The following is an 18,439-nucleotide window of genomic DNA, read 5'->3' on the forward strand; positions in this document are numbered from 1 at the left end:
ACTAAAATTAAAGTCCACAGTTATTCATTACCTTTAATACTAACTTAGCTTTATATTAGCTTTAAACAAAAACAACTTGAATCTTCGCTTTAAAGAAAGATACCAGGTGGGCAATTTTTTTGCTCTCAAGAAACAGAGACAAAATTATTCTCTAAATCTTTAAAGATTTATAGATAATATTTTGCAGTAAGTTTTAAACTATCCTGCAAAAAAAGGTATTTTGCTTATGAGTTAATTTTTCATTTGGGTATATTTTAAAAGTTTTATTAATTTTTAAAATTTTACCTTCCAAAGGCATCCAGATACTCTTTTGCTAGATATACAAGAACATACAGTTTAATTCAAAGAGGAGCTAATGCACTTCCTAAACCACATCGACACAGAAAATGTTAACACACTTGCAAAGGTGAACCTTTACATCTTCGTCTCCTGTGCTGAGAGAAGCAATATTTAACTCCCACATGGAGCCGCGAGATAGGAGAGTAGTTATTTTCTTGGCTTTATCAAGAGGCTTTCAATTATTTTTATATCTTTGAGGCTGAATATCTTGGTGGTTGTACAGAACAATTGCAGGGTCTCATTAGAATGTGTATCACACATGATACTTTCAAAGCATGCCTGTCCTTTCAGGGATTAAAAAGAAAAGGTAATTTAGTGAAGATAAAATGGACTTAAGTACACGTTGGATTCTTTATCTGGCATTTTACTGACATAGTTCAATAATATCCCTCACTGTGACTTCGAGGTAGTTGTCTTTCAAATAAAGGAAGGACAGAAAAGGGAGGGGGAAGAGAAAGAAAAGAAACTGGAGAGAGATCAGAGGGGTGGGGAGATAGGAAAGAAAAGAGAGAAAGAGCAGAAGAAACTGCTAGGCAGGAGGAGTAGGGGAGCAGTGAGGTGGAGCCAGGAAGAGACAGGGAGGTTGTTCATATAAGACAATGAGAAACTAAGATCTGATTCATCTTCAGTAGAGATATAAGGGTGTCACTTCTGTTTTATCAAAGGGTTAAGATTCTAACATCATCCACAACTGCATATGAATGCTGCACTCTTGTTTTCACATTCTTTCACAGTGTGTTCATTCTTCTACGCTTCCCTGAATTATGTGCCCCAAGGTATTTGATTTAGGTTGGGAAAGGTACAGCCTTCATTTCCTACCTACAGTGAATCTGGAAGTCCAGTTGGAACGATAAAACAGATAGCAATGGTAAAGGGCAATGTGTATTCATATCAGAAGAGGCTCCTTTGAAACAAAACAATGATACAATCTTGGAAATCAAAGCAAAATAGAAGTTAGAAAAATGGAGTTAATAAATAGCAACCCTATCTGCAAGCTGCACAAATTGATGCCATATTTCCTGAAAGTTTTAATCAACCTCATAATCTAGATCTTTGCAATTACAATTATCTGGATAATTCAAGAAAGAAATAAACCAGCTTTTACTTAAAATGATGCTTTATGCATACCCTAACTTTTTTTCATTGGGTCAAATAATTTGGCCTTTGTTTTCAAATTAAAGAAAAATAATGCATGGGAAAGAAGGATACAAAGACAAAAATGAAAAAGAACCCCATGAATTTTGGAATTCAAGTTCAATACAAGAAAAGCGATATTGAGCTACCAAGGTCCTCAAAATCTTTTATTTGAAAAGAAAACACATAGCCAAGTGCAAGGTCAGATCAGCTCCAGACTTAAGTGTGTGTTAGCATTTTACAATATTATGGAACCCATGAATCTGCTGTGGACTAACCTATAACTTCAAGTTCATTCTTCATTACATCTTAATGGACCAAATCATAGTCCTTAATGAAGAATGAACGAACTATCATATCTCAAGTTCACTGAGATGCCACAAGGCAGATTGCTTATAACATAAGCCTGGAAATAAGGGAGTCCTGATTCTTGGCCCTCTCATCTCTCCCAACTGCAGAAGTGACATTTGATTAGTAGTTGTATCTAATTTATTCCTTCCATTCCTCTCTACCCTTTATTCAGTTCCCTTAACACATTTGTTATTATTTTTGTTGATGAGTCCCTATATTTTTTTAAAAAATATAATATAGCCGAAACCGGTTTGGCTCAGTGGATAGAGCGTCGGCCTGCGGACTGAAGGGTCCCGGGTTCGATTCCGGTCAGGGGCATGTACCTTGGTTGCGGGCACATCCCCGGTGGAAGATGTGCAGGAGGCAGCTGATTGATGTTTCTCTCTCATCGGTGTTTCTAACTCTCTGTCTCTCTCCCTTTCTCTCTGTAAAAAATTAATAAAATATATTAAAAAAATATATAATATAAAATAGCCCAACTAACCAAGAAAACAGACAACCTGTAATTCTATACGAAATAAGAGCCAATGTTAAAATGTTGATAATTTCCTTTGAATATTTATATGTGCATATTTGTTTTAACATGGTTGAGATCATACCATATGTAAATAATTTTTGCAGCTCTCAGAAATTATCTTGATTCTTCAGTGATGTCTTCCATGTTATAATGCTCTATTCTGCTTCATTTTTTGCCCTATTATTTCTGTGATTTGTTTCTATAACAAAATTATAAACTCTTGCCCTAACCAGTTTTGCTCAGTGGATAGAGCATCGGCCTGCGGACTGAAAGGTCCCAGGTTTGATTCCGGTCAAGGGCATGTACCTTGATTGCGGGCACATACCCAGTAGGAGGTGTGCAGGAGGCAGCTGATCTATGTTTCTCTCTTATTTGTGTTTCTAACTCTCTATTCCTCTCCCTTCCTCTCTGAAAAAGATCAATAAAACATATTAAAAAATTATAAACTCTTCCAGTACAAAGACTTTATCTTTCATTTATTTGCCCTTATCTTGTTTTCTAGACATAGGCTAACAATTCACCTTCCCATGCTCTCAACACAGATATTGTTTTAATTTATTGGATTTATGGTGATCATTAGAAGAAATAGATCACTTCCAACTATCCCTGCATGTAAACTTTTCTTCAAGAATTCATCAGCACCCCAGAATAGTATGCATTCCATAAGATCTGAAAAGTCTTTTTTTTTAATGCTCATACAATCAGTTAGGTAAGTCTTGGTATAGACAAAGCTATGAGGAGGGCAAAAAATGATCTAATGCCCCCTATCTAGTGCCCATCTCTATCCTCAATACACACCACAAGTTTATTCTTCACACTGCTGGTAAAGAGAGCATTTGAATAAGCAAATCTCCATACTCACTACCAGTACCCATCTCTGCCTCACTGCTCCTCGGTAGCCCCCGTTGTATATTTCAGTCACTCTCAAAGTCCCAGGAACTCGACATGCTTACTCTCCTTCCTAGACCTTGGCACATATTTTTCCTTCTGTCTGGAAGAAGACCATTCCTCCCCATGTCCACCATCCACATTTCCACGTGCACTTGGGTAATGGTCACTCACGCTTCAAGTCCCAGCTAAGATGCCACCTTCTTTGGAAAGTCTTCTTAGTCCCTACTAGGCTGGGTGATTCCTTCTTAGTACTACCTCAACATCTTGTGTTAACCAGTACCAGATGTCTGTCTGCTTATTTATCTTCCCCAACCCCCCACTCCACCCAGAGCCACAGGCTCTTTGAAGGTAAGAACTATAGCTGTTCACCATTCTGTCCTTCGTAGCTGGCTGACACAGAGACATAGAACATGCACTCACTGAATATTTCTTGAGGAAGGGAATACCATTGCTCTTCTTGCCTGTTTCCATCTGTGTGTCATGTCCTAGGAACCCCAGGAACTCTCCACATTAGAGCCCCATGTAGATACCTGCAGTGCCTATACTTTTGATTTGCCCTAACTTTCCCATTTCTGTGAGGATGTTTTGAGCTCTGTTCTGAGGTTTGCCTCTGTAGGTTGTCAGTCTGATCTACTTTTCCACTCAGAGGTGCTGATGTCCCTGATGTCACAGGCCTTATAAAGTATGTGGTTGTCAATTAGAGTCTTTGTTGGAGAAGTTTCTTAACCCACAAGGAAAGCCGTCCTGGAGGAGGAGACTTTCAGTCCCTCTATTTAGGGCCTTTCTGCATTCCTGAAATGCTCCCACAAGAGGGATGTATATTCTTCCTTTATGTAACCAGCATCAGAGTTAAATGTTCTTAGATATGGACTACTTGCCCATGAATGGTTGTGATTCTGTTATCAGTAGAAGTGGAGTTCTTGGGATGTTGTGAGGAAAAGAATTTCCTGAGGACCCCATAGGAGGATGGGGTTTCCTGGAAAGCATTATTGATGATGTAAAATTAGAGGAGCTCCCCTCCAAGATGGGGAGCTCCCATCTCTGTTCCTCTCACCATGGAAGAAGTTCAATCTTGTCTTCAGCAGGCCAGAATTAAGGCCGCTGCCCATAGTTTCTGTGTCATATTAAAGTCCAGTCCAGTTCAGCATCTGGCTAGCTTAGCTTGCAGTCCATTGCATGTGGGGTCTGCATGGCCTTGCTCAAGGTCACATGTCTATGAAGAGAGAATACCTGAATGCCTGGGTGAGTGCTAGTCATGAAGCAAGAGAGAAAGGGCACAGGAAGAGTGGGAACTCTTTGGGGATTTTAACTTTCTAAGATTTCACTCATTTCTGACAGGGTCTACGCTCTAGCCAATCCACTGTTCCTCAGGCTAGACTAGTAGCCAAGCACTTTCACTATATCAGCCCCCCTTCACTACACATATGCCTGTCTCCTCCTCCTCCCAACAATCCAATACCAGATGGAGGAATAATGCTGTGTGAAGCTGTAGTTTCCTGGTGAAGCTTCCCAGCTGACCCCTTCTAATGTCTGGCCTTCCCTGTGCTCTCTTCCTTTTATTAATAGTAATATACTAGCTAATTAAATGACAACAATTCTTTTGTGAAAGACTCACATAAAATAGTAATATTGCTTCTTATGGAAATGTTTGGGATAGAGTCACAAATACGAGGTACAAAGAAACAAAATGTTTATTGTTTCTTTGCCTCACATTTAATATAAACTCTAGCTCTACTTCCACACATTGTTTCTTAATTTGTGCAAATACTTTACCTGAGTAAGGAGAAATTACAAATATTTATCCTAAGTAAAACCAATACAGGGGAGATGATACTCATGAAATAGAAAACTGAAGCTAAAATGTATTTTACTAAGAAATAAATGAATTCATCTGGGCTACTGAGAGATGATTTACATGTAGGCAAAACGGGGCAAATTCTTGATCTTTTTCTGTTTGATAAGAATTCTCTCTGGAAACTATTCAAAGAAAGAGGAAAAAAGCTATTGGGTCCAGATTTAAAGACAAGAAAACCTTCTTGTTTCTATGGAAATGAACACGGGTCATCTAGTGTTTCTCCTTCCTTCTTATTTCTTTCTTCTCCCCCTCAGGGCAGATTTCTCCAGCCTACTTTGCAGTATCTAATGACTTTCCCACAGATGAATCATTAAATACAGAGCTAATAAGACCTTTAGAGAGAACGTAAGCCAAAGCTTTTATTCTGGAGATGAGGGCGTTGGCAGTCAGAGAAGTCAACAGCATGTCCCCTGTCGCCCTGATGTAAAGAATGACAACTGGAACTTGCAACCAGGTGTTCTGTTTCAGTCGTTTGCTGACAAATGTGAAATAATCTTAGATGGCTAAGTGAATAGACAGTCTCACTTAAATGTTGAAGTCAAGACACATATTAATAAGAATAACATGCAACACTTTCTGAGCATGATTCTAAATGTTTTATGTGTGTTAACACACTTGACCCTCACAATGTCTTAGGATTCTTATGTTAACCAACAATAAAACTGAAGTCCAGAGAGCTTGAGAGAGCTCCACAGCTGTCAGTGTGGATGCTGGGACTCTAAGCAAGACCATTGAACTCTTAAGTCTGTGTGCATAAGTGCTATATGTTTCCTTTTATTCAAGTATATCGATAAATTATTCAAACATGTGTGCAGTGGAGTTAAAAGCATGAGCATTGGTGTCAGAAAGAAGAATCAAGTGACCAGCTGTGTCACTTAGGAGCTGTATGACTTCACTCACATTGTTTTCTCTCACTTGGCCTCGTGGCCTAGGAAAAACCACCCCCTTTCCTTCATGGATCTTATGGCTAGTCAAATCATTAAAATGACATAAGGCATATTAAGAAGAGAAAATAAAATTTAATATGTACACACGGGGAACTCACATAAGCATGACAATTCCAAAGACAGTAATGCAAAATGAGGTACACTAAGTCCTCACTTAATAGTAGATTTTTGGAAAATGTGACTTTAAGTGAAATGGCATATAATGAGACCAATTTTACTATAGGCTAATTGATATAAATAAGATTTAGGTTCCTACAGCATATTTCCATCTACAAAACCATCACCAAACTTCAAAGTTAGATCCAAGACATTTCTGATGTTAAACATTGAATTAAATGTGAGCAATACAACCCTGACCAGCATTCTCAGTGATTAGAACGTTGGCCCTAGCACCAAAGGATAGCAAGTTTAATCCCCGGTCAATGGCAGGTACATGGGTTGCAGGTTCTATACCCAGCCCCAGTCAGGGGCATGCAGGGGGCAACCAATCAATGTATCTCTCTTACATTGATGTTTCTCTCACTCTCTCCTTCTCTCTCTCTCTTCCCTCCTCCACTCCCATCCATTCTCTCTAAAAATCAATGGAAAAAGTATCCTTGGGTGAAGATTAACAAAAACAAAACAAATAACTGTGAGTCATACATATATTTAAGAAACATTAAAAAAATAAGTAAGATAATGATTTTCCTACCCACTTATTCTAGTTCAGAGTCATGGGTGTCTGGAGACCATCTCAGCAGCTCAGGGAGAAAAGTGGGACCCACCCTGGACAGGATGCACTTCCATCACAGGGCCACTCACACCCACACTCACTCAGACTGAGACAATTTAGACAAGTCCACTCACCTCACTTGCACATCTATGGGATGTGGAAGGAAACCCGAATCCCTGGAGAAAACCCAGGCAGCCATGGGGAGAATGTGCCGACTCCACACAGACAGTGGCCCCAGCTAGGAATTACTTTTTTTTCATCAGTGTTATATTGAAATGGCATCGACTAAAATAACATTATTCGAGGACCTGTTGTATATGTGTAACGTTCTGGACTAAGGAGAAGGAGGTAGGGGTCTGGGACTTCCAAGGGAAATAAAGCAATTCACCTCACCTGGGAGATGAAAATGGTTAATGTTTAGTAAACAAATGTTTACTGGAATATCTTGAGACAGTGTGACATAGAAAGGACTTTGATTGAAGAGCTGGGCTAGTTCCCAGACTAAACTATCGTTTCTACGGTACTAGCTCCTCTCTGGACCAGACCTTCTACCTTAAATTCTTTAAGGCAGGTAGAGGTAAGGTCAAAGGTTCTTCCTGAGCCTTCTGGACCTTACAAATAACCAGCTTAAAATAATCCATATCTCAAAGGGGCGTATTTGGGGTGGCAAACTCCGCCCCCCTTCAGCCTCTGTGTCTTCATTGGTGACTAAAGGCTCCTCCAGTATAGCACCCCCATCAAGGAGTGACTGAAAAGAAAGTTCTTAAGTCTTGGAACCAAGTTGGCCATGTGTTAAAAATTTCCAACCAAGTCAAAGTTAATTGATATGCTAGTGTGTTATGTTAAGCATATTTTATATTCTTACTAGAGGCCTGGGGTATGAAATACATGCACCCTGGGGGGGTCCCTCAGTCTGGCCTGTGCCCTCTTGCAGTCTGGGAGCCCTTGGGGGATGTCCAACTGACGGTTAAGGCCCACTCCCTGAGGGAAATGGGCCTAAGACATCAGTCAAACATTCTTAGCGCTGCCGAGGAGGTGGGAGATGCTCCTGCCACTGCCACTGTGCTTGCCAGCTGCGAGCCCAGCTTCTGGCTGAGTGGTGCTCCCCCTGTGGGAGCACACTGACCATCAGAGTGCAGCTCCTGCATTGAGCATCTGCCCCCTGTTGGTCAGTGCTCATCATAGTGACCAGTCGTTCCACCATTTGGTCGATTTGCATATTAGCCTTTTATTATATAGGATTTCATTTCAGCAACACAGAAAATTATTTTTAACCTTCCTCTTTGAAAAAAAAAAACAAGAAATGTATGATTGCACTCTCCTAGCTTAGTAATATGCATAAGAATTTTAATTTATTCTTTATCAGAGCATTTTAATGCTTTAAAGCCTTCATTTTGAACATGACTCTTGATTTTTCTTTTTAACTAAAGGAAAATGAACTTGCTTTCTCCGTATTTGCTGTGTTTCTACTAAACATGAAGCTCTAGAGACAAAATTCAAGATTGTTGATGATTTTATTTAATCCCACTTTATGTGTATACTTGATACTGAGAATAAATTAGAGGATAAATTAAGAAATATGTATGAGGAAAAATCTTGTTTAAACAAACTAGCAAACAAAAAAGCACACACAAAAAAACCTTACAATTCCTTTAGAAATATCACTATCTAATATACATAGGAAGGTACTAGTATTCTTGTCAGCAATAAAGGCAACTGACCATCTAAAAGTTTCCAACATCATTACAGGGTCTCCCTCATCAAATATTAATGAAATTCGAATTGCAGTTGCCTTGGACAGGAGCTGTGTTTCCAAATTGTCTTGCAGTCATAGCAAATATCTTAATGCAAACCTAGTGCATAAATTGAGCAGATATGACACTTACTCCCTATAATATCAAAGCATCATCAAGTAATTTATTTTCTGCATAATTTTTATAGCATTAACGTCTCTTTCCTCTTGCATCTCTTTAAGAATTTATTCTTTGATCATATCTCTGAGAGTTTAATTTTCTTTCCACTCTAGAGGTGTAGCTTGCATGGGAGTAATTTTAAGAGCTACAAAGTAGTAACTATAAACTAAAAGTAGTAACTATAAACTAAAAAAAGACTTAAAGAGCCTAAGATATATATTTTTTTTTTCCTGGCATTACTCCTCCTAGGGAGATAATGTGATGAGATGCTTCATGGCCGTGAGACAGCATTGTGACCTGTACTTCCACTGATTCACCTTGGGACAATTTACCTACCAGGGACTGACTCAGCTGACATTTTATTCATGCTGCATCAAGAACCAGAAATACTGCAGGGGCCTTCCGACTGAGCTCTTCCCTTTAGAGTCATCCGACTCCCTAAATCATGATCCACAGAGCAATCAGAGTGAGCACTCCAAAAAGTAAAGCATGCTATACCCCCTGCTTAAAACTCACCAGGGCTTCCTACCACAGGACAGTTAAGTCCAACTCAATATGCCTCTCATGGCCCTTACAGAAGAGACCCTGCTTTCCTCTCTAGTCTCAGATCTCACAATTTCCTTCAGTTCTTTGAACATCTTGTGCTGTTCTTTGTCCCAACCATAGTGCATACAAATCCTTTTTATGGCTACTCACTAAGTCCCCTTGTCCGTTGACAAGCTTACTGCACATTATTAGTGTGCAGAGGAAGTAGAAGAGGAAAAATATTTAAGGGAAATATTTTACTAAACTAAGCAGATTGAAAAAAAAGGATAAAGTTTGTTATCTTCTGTATCATCTCTAATTTCTATACACACCTCTCTTCATCTGAGGTCCTACTGTCCTCAAATACTTTGAGTTGTCTCTTACTTCTCCCCTTCTTAGCAAAGTAGTCTCTAAAAAGTAATGTTATCACACCTCTGAGTGAACTCACTGAGTTAAATATTATGAAGTGTTTATTATACATCAGGCTTTGTTCTAGGCCAGGGAGATTATCAGTAAGCAAGATAGGAAACATACCAGCTTTCAATGAACACACATTCTCCTGGAAGAGACAGAACAGGAATGATTAAATGATCAATGGAGAGTCACTACAGGTAGACATGGTTAGTAGGAAGGAAATAAAATAGGACCATGTGATGGAGTGATTGCTGGGAAAGAGATGTCTAGTTTATATTATGTGATTCAAGTAGTCTATTAGAAGCTGAGATCTCCATTAGGAAGTAGCCTTGGATATAAGAACAGAGAAAAGCATTCTAGGCAGAGGGTATAGTTGGTGCAGAGGCCATGAAGTGAAAATTAACTTCAGGGAGTAGGTGAAAAGGCAGAAAAGCTGGTGCAGAATTCATGAGTGGAAGACTAGGAGAAGAGGTCTGTGGGCTCAACCAGCAATGAGCCATGCAGGGCCTTGCAGGCCTGGTAAGGGGTTCTTATTTTATTCCTGGTACAAGTGGAAGCTAGTAGAAAGTTTTAAGTGAAGAAATTATGTGATTTTATTTAGAATTGGGGAAATATGTTCCACCTTTAATATGGAAAACATATTGAGGAGGGGTGGAAGTGGTCACAGGATATGAGTTGGGGACTTCAATTTATCTCATCCTAATAATGACAGTTCAATTCAGTGAAACACTGAAAAAGGAGAGCATATGAAAGTAATATGTTACCATCTTGTCATATTTTTATTTTAAGATTTATCTTCATTGAGACATAAAAGTGATTTTGCACTCAAAGGAATTTCAGAATTTGTGTAGGAGGTTTCACTGGGAAAGGAGGAAATGAATCACCATGTGTTAAATGGTTGGCTGTTGGTTTAATGGAGAGGAAAATATTGGGAAAAGGGGAACTTCATGTAAGATAGTTTTAATAATAAAGAACATTTAGTGGAGAATGGGGGCCAGCCTGACTTCCCTGAAATCACCCCATAGAACTCTGGAAAGTGCTGAAATTGAGATTGTCTCAGTTGAGTTGGAACCTTGTGTTCATCCCTGTGACTGGCAGATTTGTCTTCTTAGAGCCTCTAGTTGCTTATTTAATAAAACAAACCAGTTCTACCCAATGAGTGGAGTAGAATGTAAAAATAATCAATTTATGGCTCTATTAGATGTAATGATAACATTCTGACATTTAGATCTCTCCAAAGTAGCTTTCTGGACAGTATTTTCATAGAATAACTAGAGGCCCAGTGCACGAAATTCATGTACGGGTAGGGTCCCTAGGCCTGACAGGCGATCAGAGCCAATAAGGTTCCCCAACTCCCTGCCTCCTCTTTCCCTCGCCGCTATCTGTGCGCTGCCACCGCGAGGTACCCCATCTCCCCACCTCCCTGCCTCCTCCTTCTCTTGCCACCCACGCACCGCCACCACACGGTTCCCCCCGCCTGCCTGCCTCCCTGCCTCCTCCTTCCCCCGCTCCCTCAGGGTCCCACTGCCATGTTCCACGCCACCCCCTGGTGGTCAGCCCACATCATAGTGAGTGATCGAACTCCCGGTCTCATGGTCGAACTCCTGAGGGGACACTTTGCATATTAGCCTTTTATATATATGGATAGAGCTGAAAATGTCTTCAGTGTCATAAACATTTACTCATATACTCATATCTACTCACTTTATAAAAAAGAAAATGGAACTCTAGGAGGGGAAATGAACCAGACCAGGGTTTTTTATCCAATTAGAATGAGATGCACACAGTGATTCAGGTCACATGACTCCTGATTATGTATTCTCTCTATTAAGCCTACCTAGCTTCTTACATCTCCAGAGGATAATTACAACATATGTGATATTCTTTCCTTTTTCCTCCTACATAGAGGCACCTATGAACTGGTTAGTTTAGGAAACTGAATAACTCTTCTGCCACCCCTTACAAAATAATAGAATTCCCTTTACAAATAATGTATAAAAGTATATTTCTCAAGACTGTACTGAGTACAATAATTGCACCAATGGCTTGTCTCCAATGTGAACTATTCAATAGAGCTTTCAATTCAAGGACATCCAAAGACCTTGCTTATTTTGTTCTTGTTCATGGAGTAAAGCAAATTAAGAGAGAGAAACTCATTCTATTTGTTGCTTTGATTTGAATATAATGGAATGAAACCATATTTTTTATGAAGTAATAAAAAAATGAAAATGAGACCACCTCAAAAGGGAGGTAAGCTGTTAGCAAAAGCCAATGAAGATCAGTTATTTAATAATCTATATTTGCCTTTTTAAAATTTTTACTTTTGTCCGGATACATTACCAGCACCTTCTTTGATCCACTATAATCTCCAAATGAGGCCTAAGGGATGCATAAATCTTTGTTCTGCCACTAAAGATCCCTCAGAAATATTTTTTGATTATGAAAATGAGTAAAGATACGTGGAACTGTACATTCTCAAGTGAATATGTACAGCTTTTAAAATAATCTTTCAAATAATCAAAAGCACAACTCAACATCACAGATGGGATTTCAAAGAAGTAGAAACCAAGACTGGAACTTAAAATTATACCAAGCTTAAAACAAAAGTAAACAAGCCTAATTAAGGGTCTATGTTTCCTGGACTGAAAGACAGGAAACTATATTTCACAATCTCTCAGTGTGAGTCAGGATTCTCACGCCTTTCTCAAAGCTTTTCCACTTTTTACTTACAGCTCATTGGAGAACATAGGGGGTTTCGTGGAGATAGAGCTTTGTGAACCTACAGCTGGAATTTTAGTTTGATATTTATAAGTTAAAAAGATGACTGGAAGTGGGAGATAAACCAAGCAAAGGAAAAAAAAACCCTCAATCAAATTCTTACTTAGAAATATATTGTTCACTTACAGCTGGCCAGATTGAGTTAAACAGAAAGATTATTTCTATTGAACATGTGGAGAAAATATGGGTGTGTGAAGTGACTATAAAATTTCTTTCTCTACTAACAACATTTGTACTCTCTGTAAATTTCTCAAACTTTTGTGTTGCTTTTGGTGCATGTTAAAAATACAAATACAGCCCTGACTGGTTTGGCTCAGTGGATAGAGCGTCGGCCTGTGGGCTGAAGGGTCCCGGGTTCGATTCCGGTCAAGGGCATGTACCTTGGTTGTGGGCACAGCCCCAGTGGGGGGTGTGCAGGAGGCAGCTGATCGATGTTCCTCTCTCATCGATGTTTCTAACTCTCTATCCCTTTCCCTTCCTCTCTGTAAAAAATCAATAAAATATATATTAAAAAATACAAATACAAGCAAGAACCTCAGATACAGGTGTCTGTACTACACAAGTCCACAATAACAGTTTGGTGAAAATAACCATGGTTATGACGTTGTTGGTTTGTTACCCTTCTGTACTACCCTTCTAGAAAGATTTGCTTTCTGCTCTGAATCTACTCTTTTATATCCTCTTGAGATAAATGGCTTGCCTGATCTAACAGAAACAGTTTATTTATGGCATAAATTGACCTTCATATCTGTGTCCCACTCAATACCTGCATTTTAGATGTTACCCATTTTAGATGTTATATTCCATCTTGCAACCAGCTATTGGTTTCAGTATTCCATCTGACAGCCATTGGCATTAGAGTAAATGACAGTGTGGCAAAAACAAAACAAAACATAGAAAACAAAAACTGATTAAAATGTAATAATGGCTGTCATGGATTTTGTTCTAAGTGGTAAGGTACATTGGATGAGAATCAGTGTCTGACTCAGGAGTACCTTAAACAAGAGGAATAAATATCCTACTCTTATGATCTTGTCTACTCTACCTTATGTGAAATTCTGAAGTTGTGATGACTTTTAACAAACCCACTTGAAATGTTAGCAGTCTCATTTAGGGGGTTTGTCCACTGTATTCTATGGGAAAGAGGTCAACCTACGGTAAGACTGAGGCATGTATTCAGAGGGAAAATTATGATGAGTGAATAGGTGCTCATATCAGATTTCAAAAAACATTTCAACACTATAAATTGATTATAAAAACAAAACAATATTTTCTTCTACTTGTTCTGTGATATGCAGTTGTATTCCCAGAATATAAAGGATGAGTATGGATGTGTGTGTAAAGTTTGTGTGTCTAAGTGTGTGTGGTGTAGGTGTGTGTGTTAACCCTAGAAAGTTTAGCATCTATCTATTAAGTGAATAATTAGTTTAACTTTTGAAATGTTAACTCATACCATGCTTCATTTTTGCCTGAAACTGAATCATAAAACTTGATCTGCTTTAAGGAATTACAATAGGTTGTTACAGAAGGAAATGGTGGCAATGAGGGCATGGATGAGATCGAAATAATATTCATGCCCATTTCCTATGCATGTGGCAAGACTTGTAGAGCTTCATAATTCTCTTTGCATCTTTTCTAACCCTGATCATCTTGCATGGTATCCCATGTGGTTCCCAAAGGCGAAACATAAAATCTAACATGTCACTCCACCCACATCAGTTCCACAATTGCTAAAGCCCATCTCTGCCTTCCTTGTTCTCCTTCACTTAGAATAAGAAGCTGTCCTCTGGAATATGCATCTCTCTTGTAACTTACGTCTCCCTTTGTTTCTGTTTTCAAGGATGGGAGGAACAGTTTTATTGGACACCAACTGGGCGGGGTAGTAGAAGTGCCAAACAGCAAGGACCAACGGGTCAAGTCAGCCAGAGCCATTCAAATCACCTACTACCTCCAGACCTATGGCTCTGCCACCCAGGACCTCATAGGGGAGAAGTGGGAGAATGAGTTCTGTAAGCTTATGAGGAAGCTCCAGGAAGAGCACCAGGAACTCCAGCTCTACTCTTTAGCATCCTTTAGCCTCTGGAGAGACTTTCATAAGACCAGCATCCTGGCCAGGAGCAAGGTCCTGGTGAGCCTTGTGCTGATCTTGACCACAGCCACCCTCTCCAGCTCCATGAAGGACTGTTTGCGCAGCAAGCCCTTCCTAGGCCTCCTGGGGGTGCTCACAGTGTGCATCTCCATCGTCACAGCAGCAGGGATCTTCTTCATCACTGATGGGAAGTACAACTCCACCCTGCTGGGAATCCCCTTCTTCGCCATGGGTAACTATCCATCCTTGTGGTAATCGGATTCTTACCTGTTTGGGGCCAGGTAGTACATTTCTTGAATTCTCAGGTGGAAGTCTGATTTAATTTTGTATCGGTGTGTCTGCGTGATTCGATACGATTTTACGTGGGGTTGGTCTGTTTCTCCTTATTGTGCCTGTCAGGAAATTATGGGCTGACCATTTTTCCATTTAGGTTGAAGAACTGAATGCTGTCAAATATCTTAAATTGCACAATACTGTAATTCTCTACTCAACGTCTTTGAAAATTATAGGTCACAGATTGTGGAGTACAGATTTAAGGAGATCCCAAACCTTCAACATTTTCAAACAAAATTTTATAGTTTATATTTATGGGCATCCTCAAGTTGTTGATGACAAAATTGTCATAGGATGAAAATTTTGAGAATTGTTATGTTCTAATCTCAAAGAACTTCTTTATTAAATATTAAGTCATTTCAATTTTTTTGCTGACAATATAATCCATTTCCCCACATCTATATAAAGAAAACCTTCCCGTTGCCAATTAAAAATATGTTCATCTCTGATGAAAAAAATTAATAAGCATCCTCAGTTAAGATTATTTTTTCTTGCAAGTTTTCTGCCAGGCATACATAAATGGTCTAGAAAATGGTGTGTGTGTGTGTGTGTGTGTGTGTGTGTGTGTGTGTGTGTGTTTGCAAAAGATAAGATCAAGTCTTAGAAGGAAAGTGAGTGATGGTTCAGCAACAAAACTGATGGAGCTTTTCAGAAAAGAGATGATAATGGGGATAACTGTGGTGCTGCAAAAGAGTCCTGTCAGATGTGATATAATTCCCTACATGTAGTGATTTGGAGGATGAGCTGTAAAAATGGCCTCTAGGTGGTGAACTGACATGAGCAAGAGAGCATCAACTCTAAAGTAATTGCCTTTCACTCCCCAGGTTAAAATCAGCTCTAAATTACAGTTCTATTGTTAGATGAAAAAGACACAGGAGTGTGGTCACAGAGTCCTCTAGGTGACCTGGCCCCTTTTTGTTTTCACCTAACAAGTGTCTTCAATAACAACACTGGGGAGTGTATTCATATTGTAGGTACTGAGACCAAACTTCTTCATCTGGAAACCCAACTTCGTTGTGGTCCTATGAAGTTAGTTCATCTAACTGAGCCTCAGTTTCTTCTTTTATAAAATAAGAATAATTCTTCTAACATCTTTAAAAATTTGTTTGTTGAGCTTAATAGGCCCTACCTAAAGCCAGTAGCACATAGTAAATGCTCAATAAGTATCAATACATTTTAGTGGTTAAGCTGGTGTGTTAAGTGTAGAGGATTCAATGGTGAATAGGAAACAGCCCTAGGCTTCAGGAAATTGAAAGTCTTCCTGTATTTTGCATCTCATCTTCAAATGCATGTTCATCTTGTTAATAAAAAGGGTATTTCTTTTTCCCAAAGAACTATATGAAAAGACATTTTGCCAGTGACAGGATGAGTCTAGATTTGAACCATTTAATAGTTGTTATGTTTTTTTGAGCTCAGGCTCTTTACTTGAAATAATAATATCAGATTCATAAGAATCACACAGCATGAATCACAAATGAAACGTGACTCATTCCATATGATGTCACTCATCTTTGGGATATGAAACTGAAACTTATAGACACAGACAATAGGATGGTGGTTACCAGATAGAAGGGGATTTGAGGGTAGTAAACGGGGCCAAATGCATGGTGACGGAAGATGTTTTGACTTTAGGTGATGGGCACACCATGAAATATACAGATTATGCATCATAGAAATGTATACTTGAAACCTATATGATCCTATTAAATGTCACCCAAATAAATTAATTAAAAAAATAAGAATAAATTAAAAAAACATTACTCATTCAAGATTGAAAAATTAGATGCCTTAGAGCCTACTATGGCTTTTTTTCTAAAACTGATAGTGATAAAGTAGGCAATGGAAAAGTTTATCAGAAGAGTCTATAATACATCAAAATTTAAATTTCATACAAATAGGAAGAAAGCTTGTCTCTTGTGATGCTGAATTGCAACATAGGCTCTACAAAATCAGAGTGGTGTTTCCATCCCTTAAAGAAATAATAAAAACACTGAAAGCCATGATGAGGGAAAAGGCCTGACATTGCAACACACACTTCTCATTCTCTTTTCTCTCAGTGACTCTAACCCTGGACAGTATGACTTTTCTTTCATACTCTTTTCTCTGAGTGACTTTAACCCAGGGCAGTGTATGTGAAGAATTTAGGAAGCCTTTCAGTATTTCTGCAATTCAAAACCTTAAAATATACCAGAAGAAACATTTGTGCTATGTTCTGAAACATAACAATAGACATACAAATATATACTTATTTAAAATATTTGCTCTGTAAAGGAGGAGGTTGTTTTGTTGTGTTTTATTTGTTTGTAAAGTAAAGATCCTAAGACTGAGAACTAGTGAAATGAAAGGAATAATACCCAGCACTAGGAAATCTGGGTTTTCACCTCAGCTTTTCCACTATTTTCATACGTTTTGTTGCTCAAGTTAGTATAGTCTTTTGCCACTTTGTCTGAGTTCTTCATATATTAAAAGAAAGATTTTGAAATTTTGAAGATCCTACAATATTATTCATTTCATTCTTTAACTGAGGTTAGAATTTTATCATTCCTTTATAAAAACAATGAAGGTATATATTATCCTCAAATATATAATCTCCATTCTCCTTTGTTGACTGCTAGTGTGCGTGTTTTTGGGCAGACACACATGCAAAGCCTGAGACACAAAGCCTTAGACACAAAAAGCACACCTCAATGAAGGTGGTGAGGCTGAATGTAATTTGAGCATCAATAAGTTGAGTTTGGCAGATATATATCTTCCAGCGGTACATACAGCATTGGTTAAACTAGTCTTTTAAAGGATTACAGTGAACAAGGGCTCAAAACTGCATAATCCAAAATCAGTTGTGTGTAAAGGAAAGAAGTCCAATTCCTTTGGTAAACCTCTATTTCTATTCCCATTTTCCTACAAGGATTTCTCTGAGGCCGTGATCATGCGCTCTATTATGTTCTACGATTCCAATCATTCATCCTCATTAGAACTGATTCCTGTAGCCGAATAAATATGTCACTAATGGTGTTCTGCTCTTCAGTCATCTTATTTTTGATGACCTCACTTCCTTCTGTACTGCATCTGCTTGTTCTTTTTTGTGACCATTCATCCAGTTAATATACCCAAGGTCATTTCAGAGTCATATATACTGTACCTCTATATCCTGCGTGTTTTAAAGCCTGTATCAATTTTTATACTTTGTCCTGGTGTCCCCATAAGTAAATTTATGTTTGTGTAATTGTATATTACAGATGTAGGTTTAGAAAAGATTAATTTAGGCATATGTATTTTCTCTAGAAAAGATATCAGAAAGAGAAATCCAGACTTACAATATTTTTTTAGAACCACCTTAAATTGCCCCATTTAACTACTGCCTAATGTCCTTTCCCTATACAAGCATAAACTAATGAGAATGCCACTAATTTAATTTATAACCAGTTGTCAGCATTTGTTTTAATTGCATTTGCTTCATGTGGATGTGCCTTCTCTTTATGCAAGGATAAATATGAGCTAATATTGCACACAAATACCAGGCTGGTTCCTGCTTGATTTTGTTGGTCTTCTGTGGCTAGTTGCCAGGATATTAGTAGCCTTGGTTCACTATTGTTTTTGCTGCCCATCCTGAGTTTGTTTTATATTCTAGGAGCCTTACTTTA

At 38.6% G+C, this 18,439-nt stretch overlaps 1 protein-coding gene across 1 annotated transcript in view; it reads left to right on the top strand.

The window, feature by feature from the left end:
• Positions 1 to 18,439, top strand: part of PTCHD4 (patched domain containing 4) — a 164,047-nt gene that overhangs the window by 41,366 nt on the left and 104,242 nt on the right. Inside the window, exon 2 of the mRNA XM_023757713.1 lies at positions 14,217 to 14,697. Coding sequence (XP_023613481.1) covers positions 14,217 to 14,697 — 481 coding nt within the window. The remainder of the gene's footprint in view (positions 1 to 14,216; positions 14,698 to 18,439) is intronic.

Source organism: Myotis lucifugus, unplaced genomic scaffold, assembly GCF_000147115.1.
Source record: "Myotis lucifugus unplaced genomic scaffold, Myoluc2.0 scaffold_111, whole genome shotgun sequence".
In the NCBI taxonomy this organism is placed as follows: Eukaryota; Metazoa; Chordata; class Mammalia; order Chiroptera; family Vespertilionidae; genus Myotis; species Myotis lucifugus.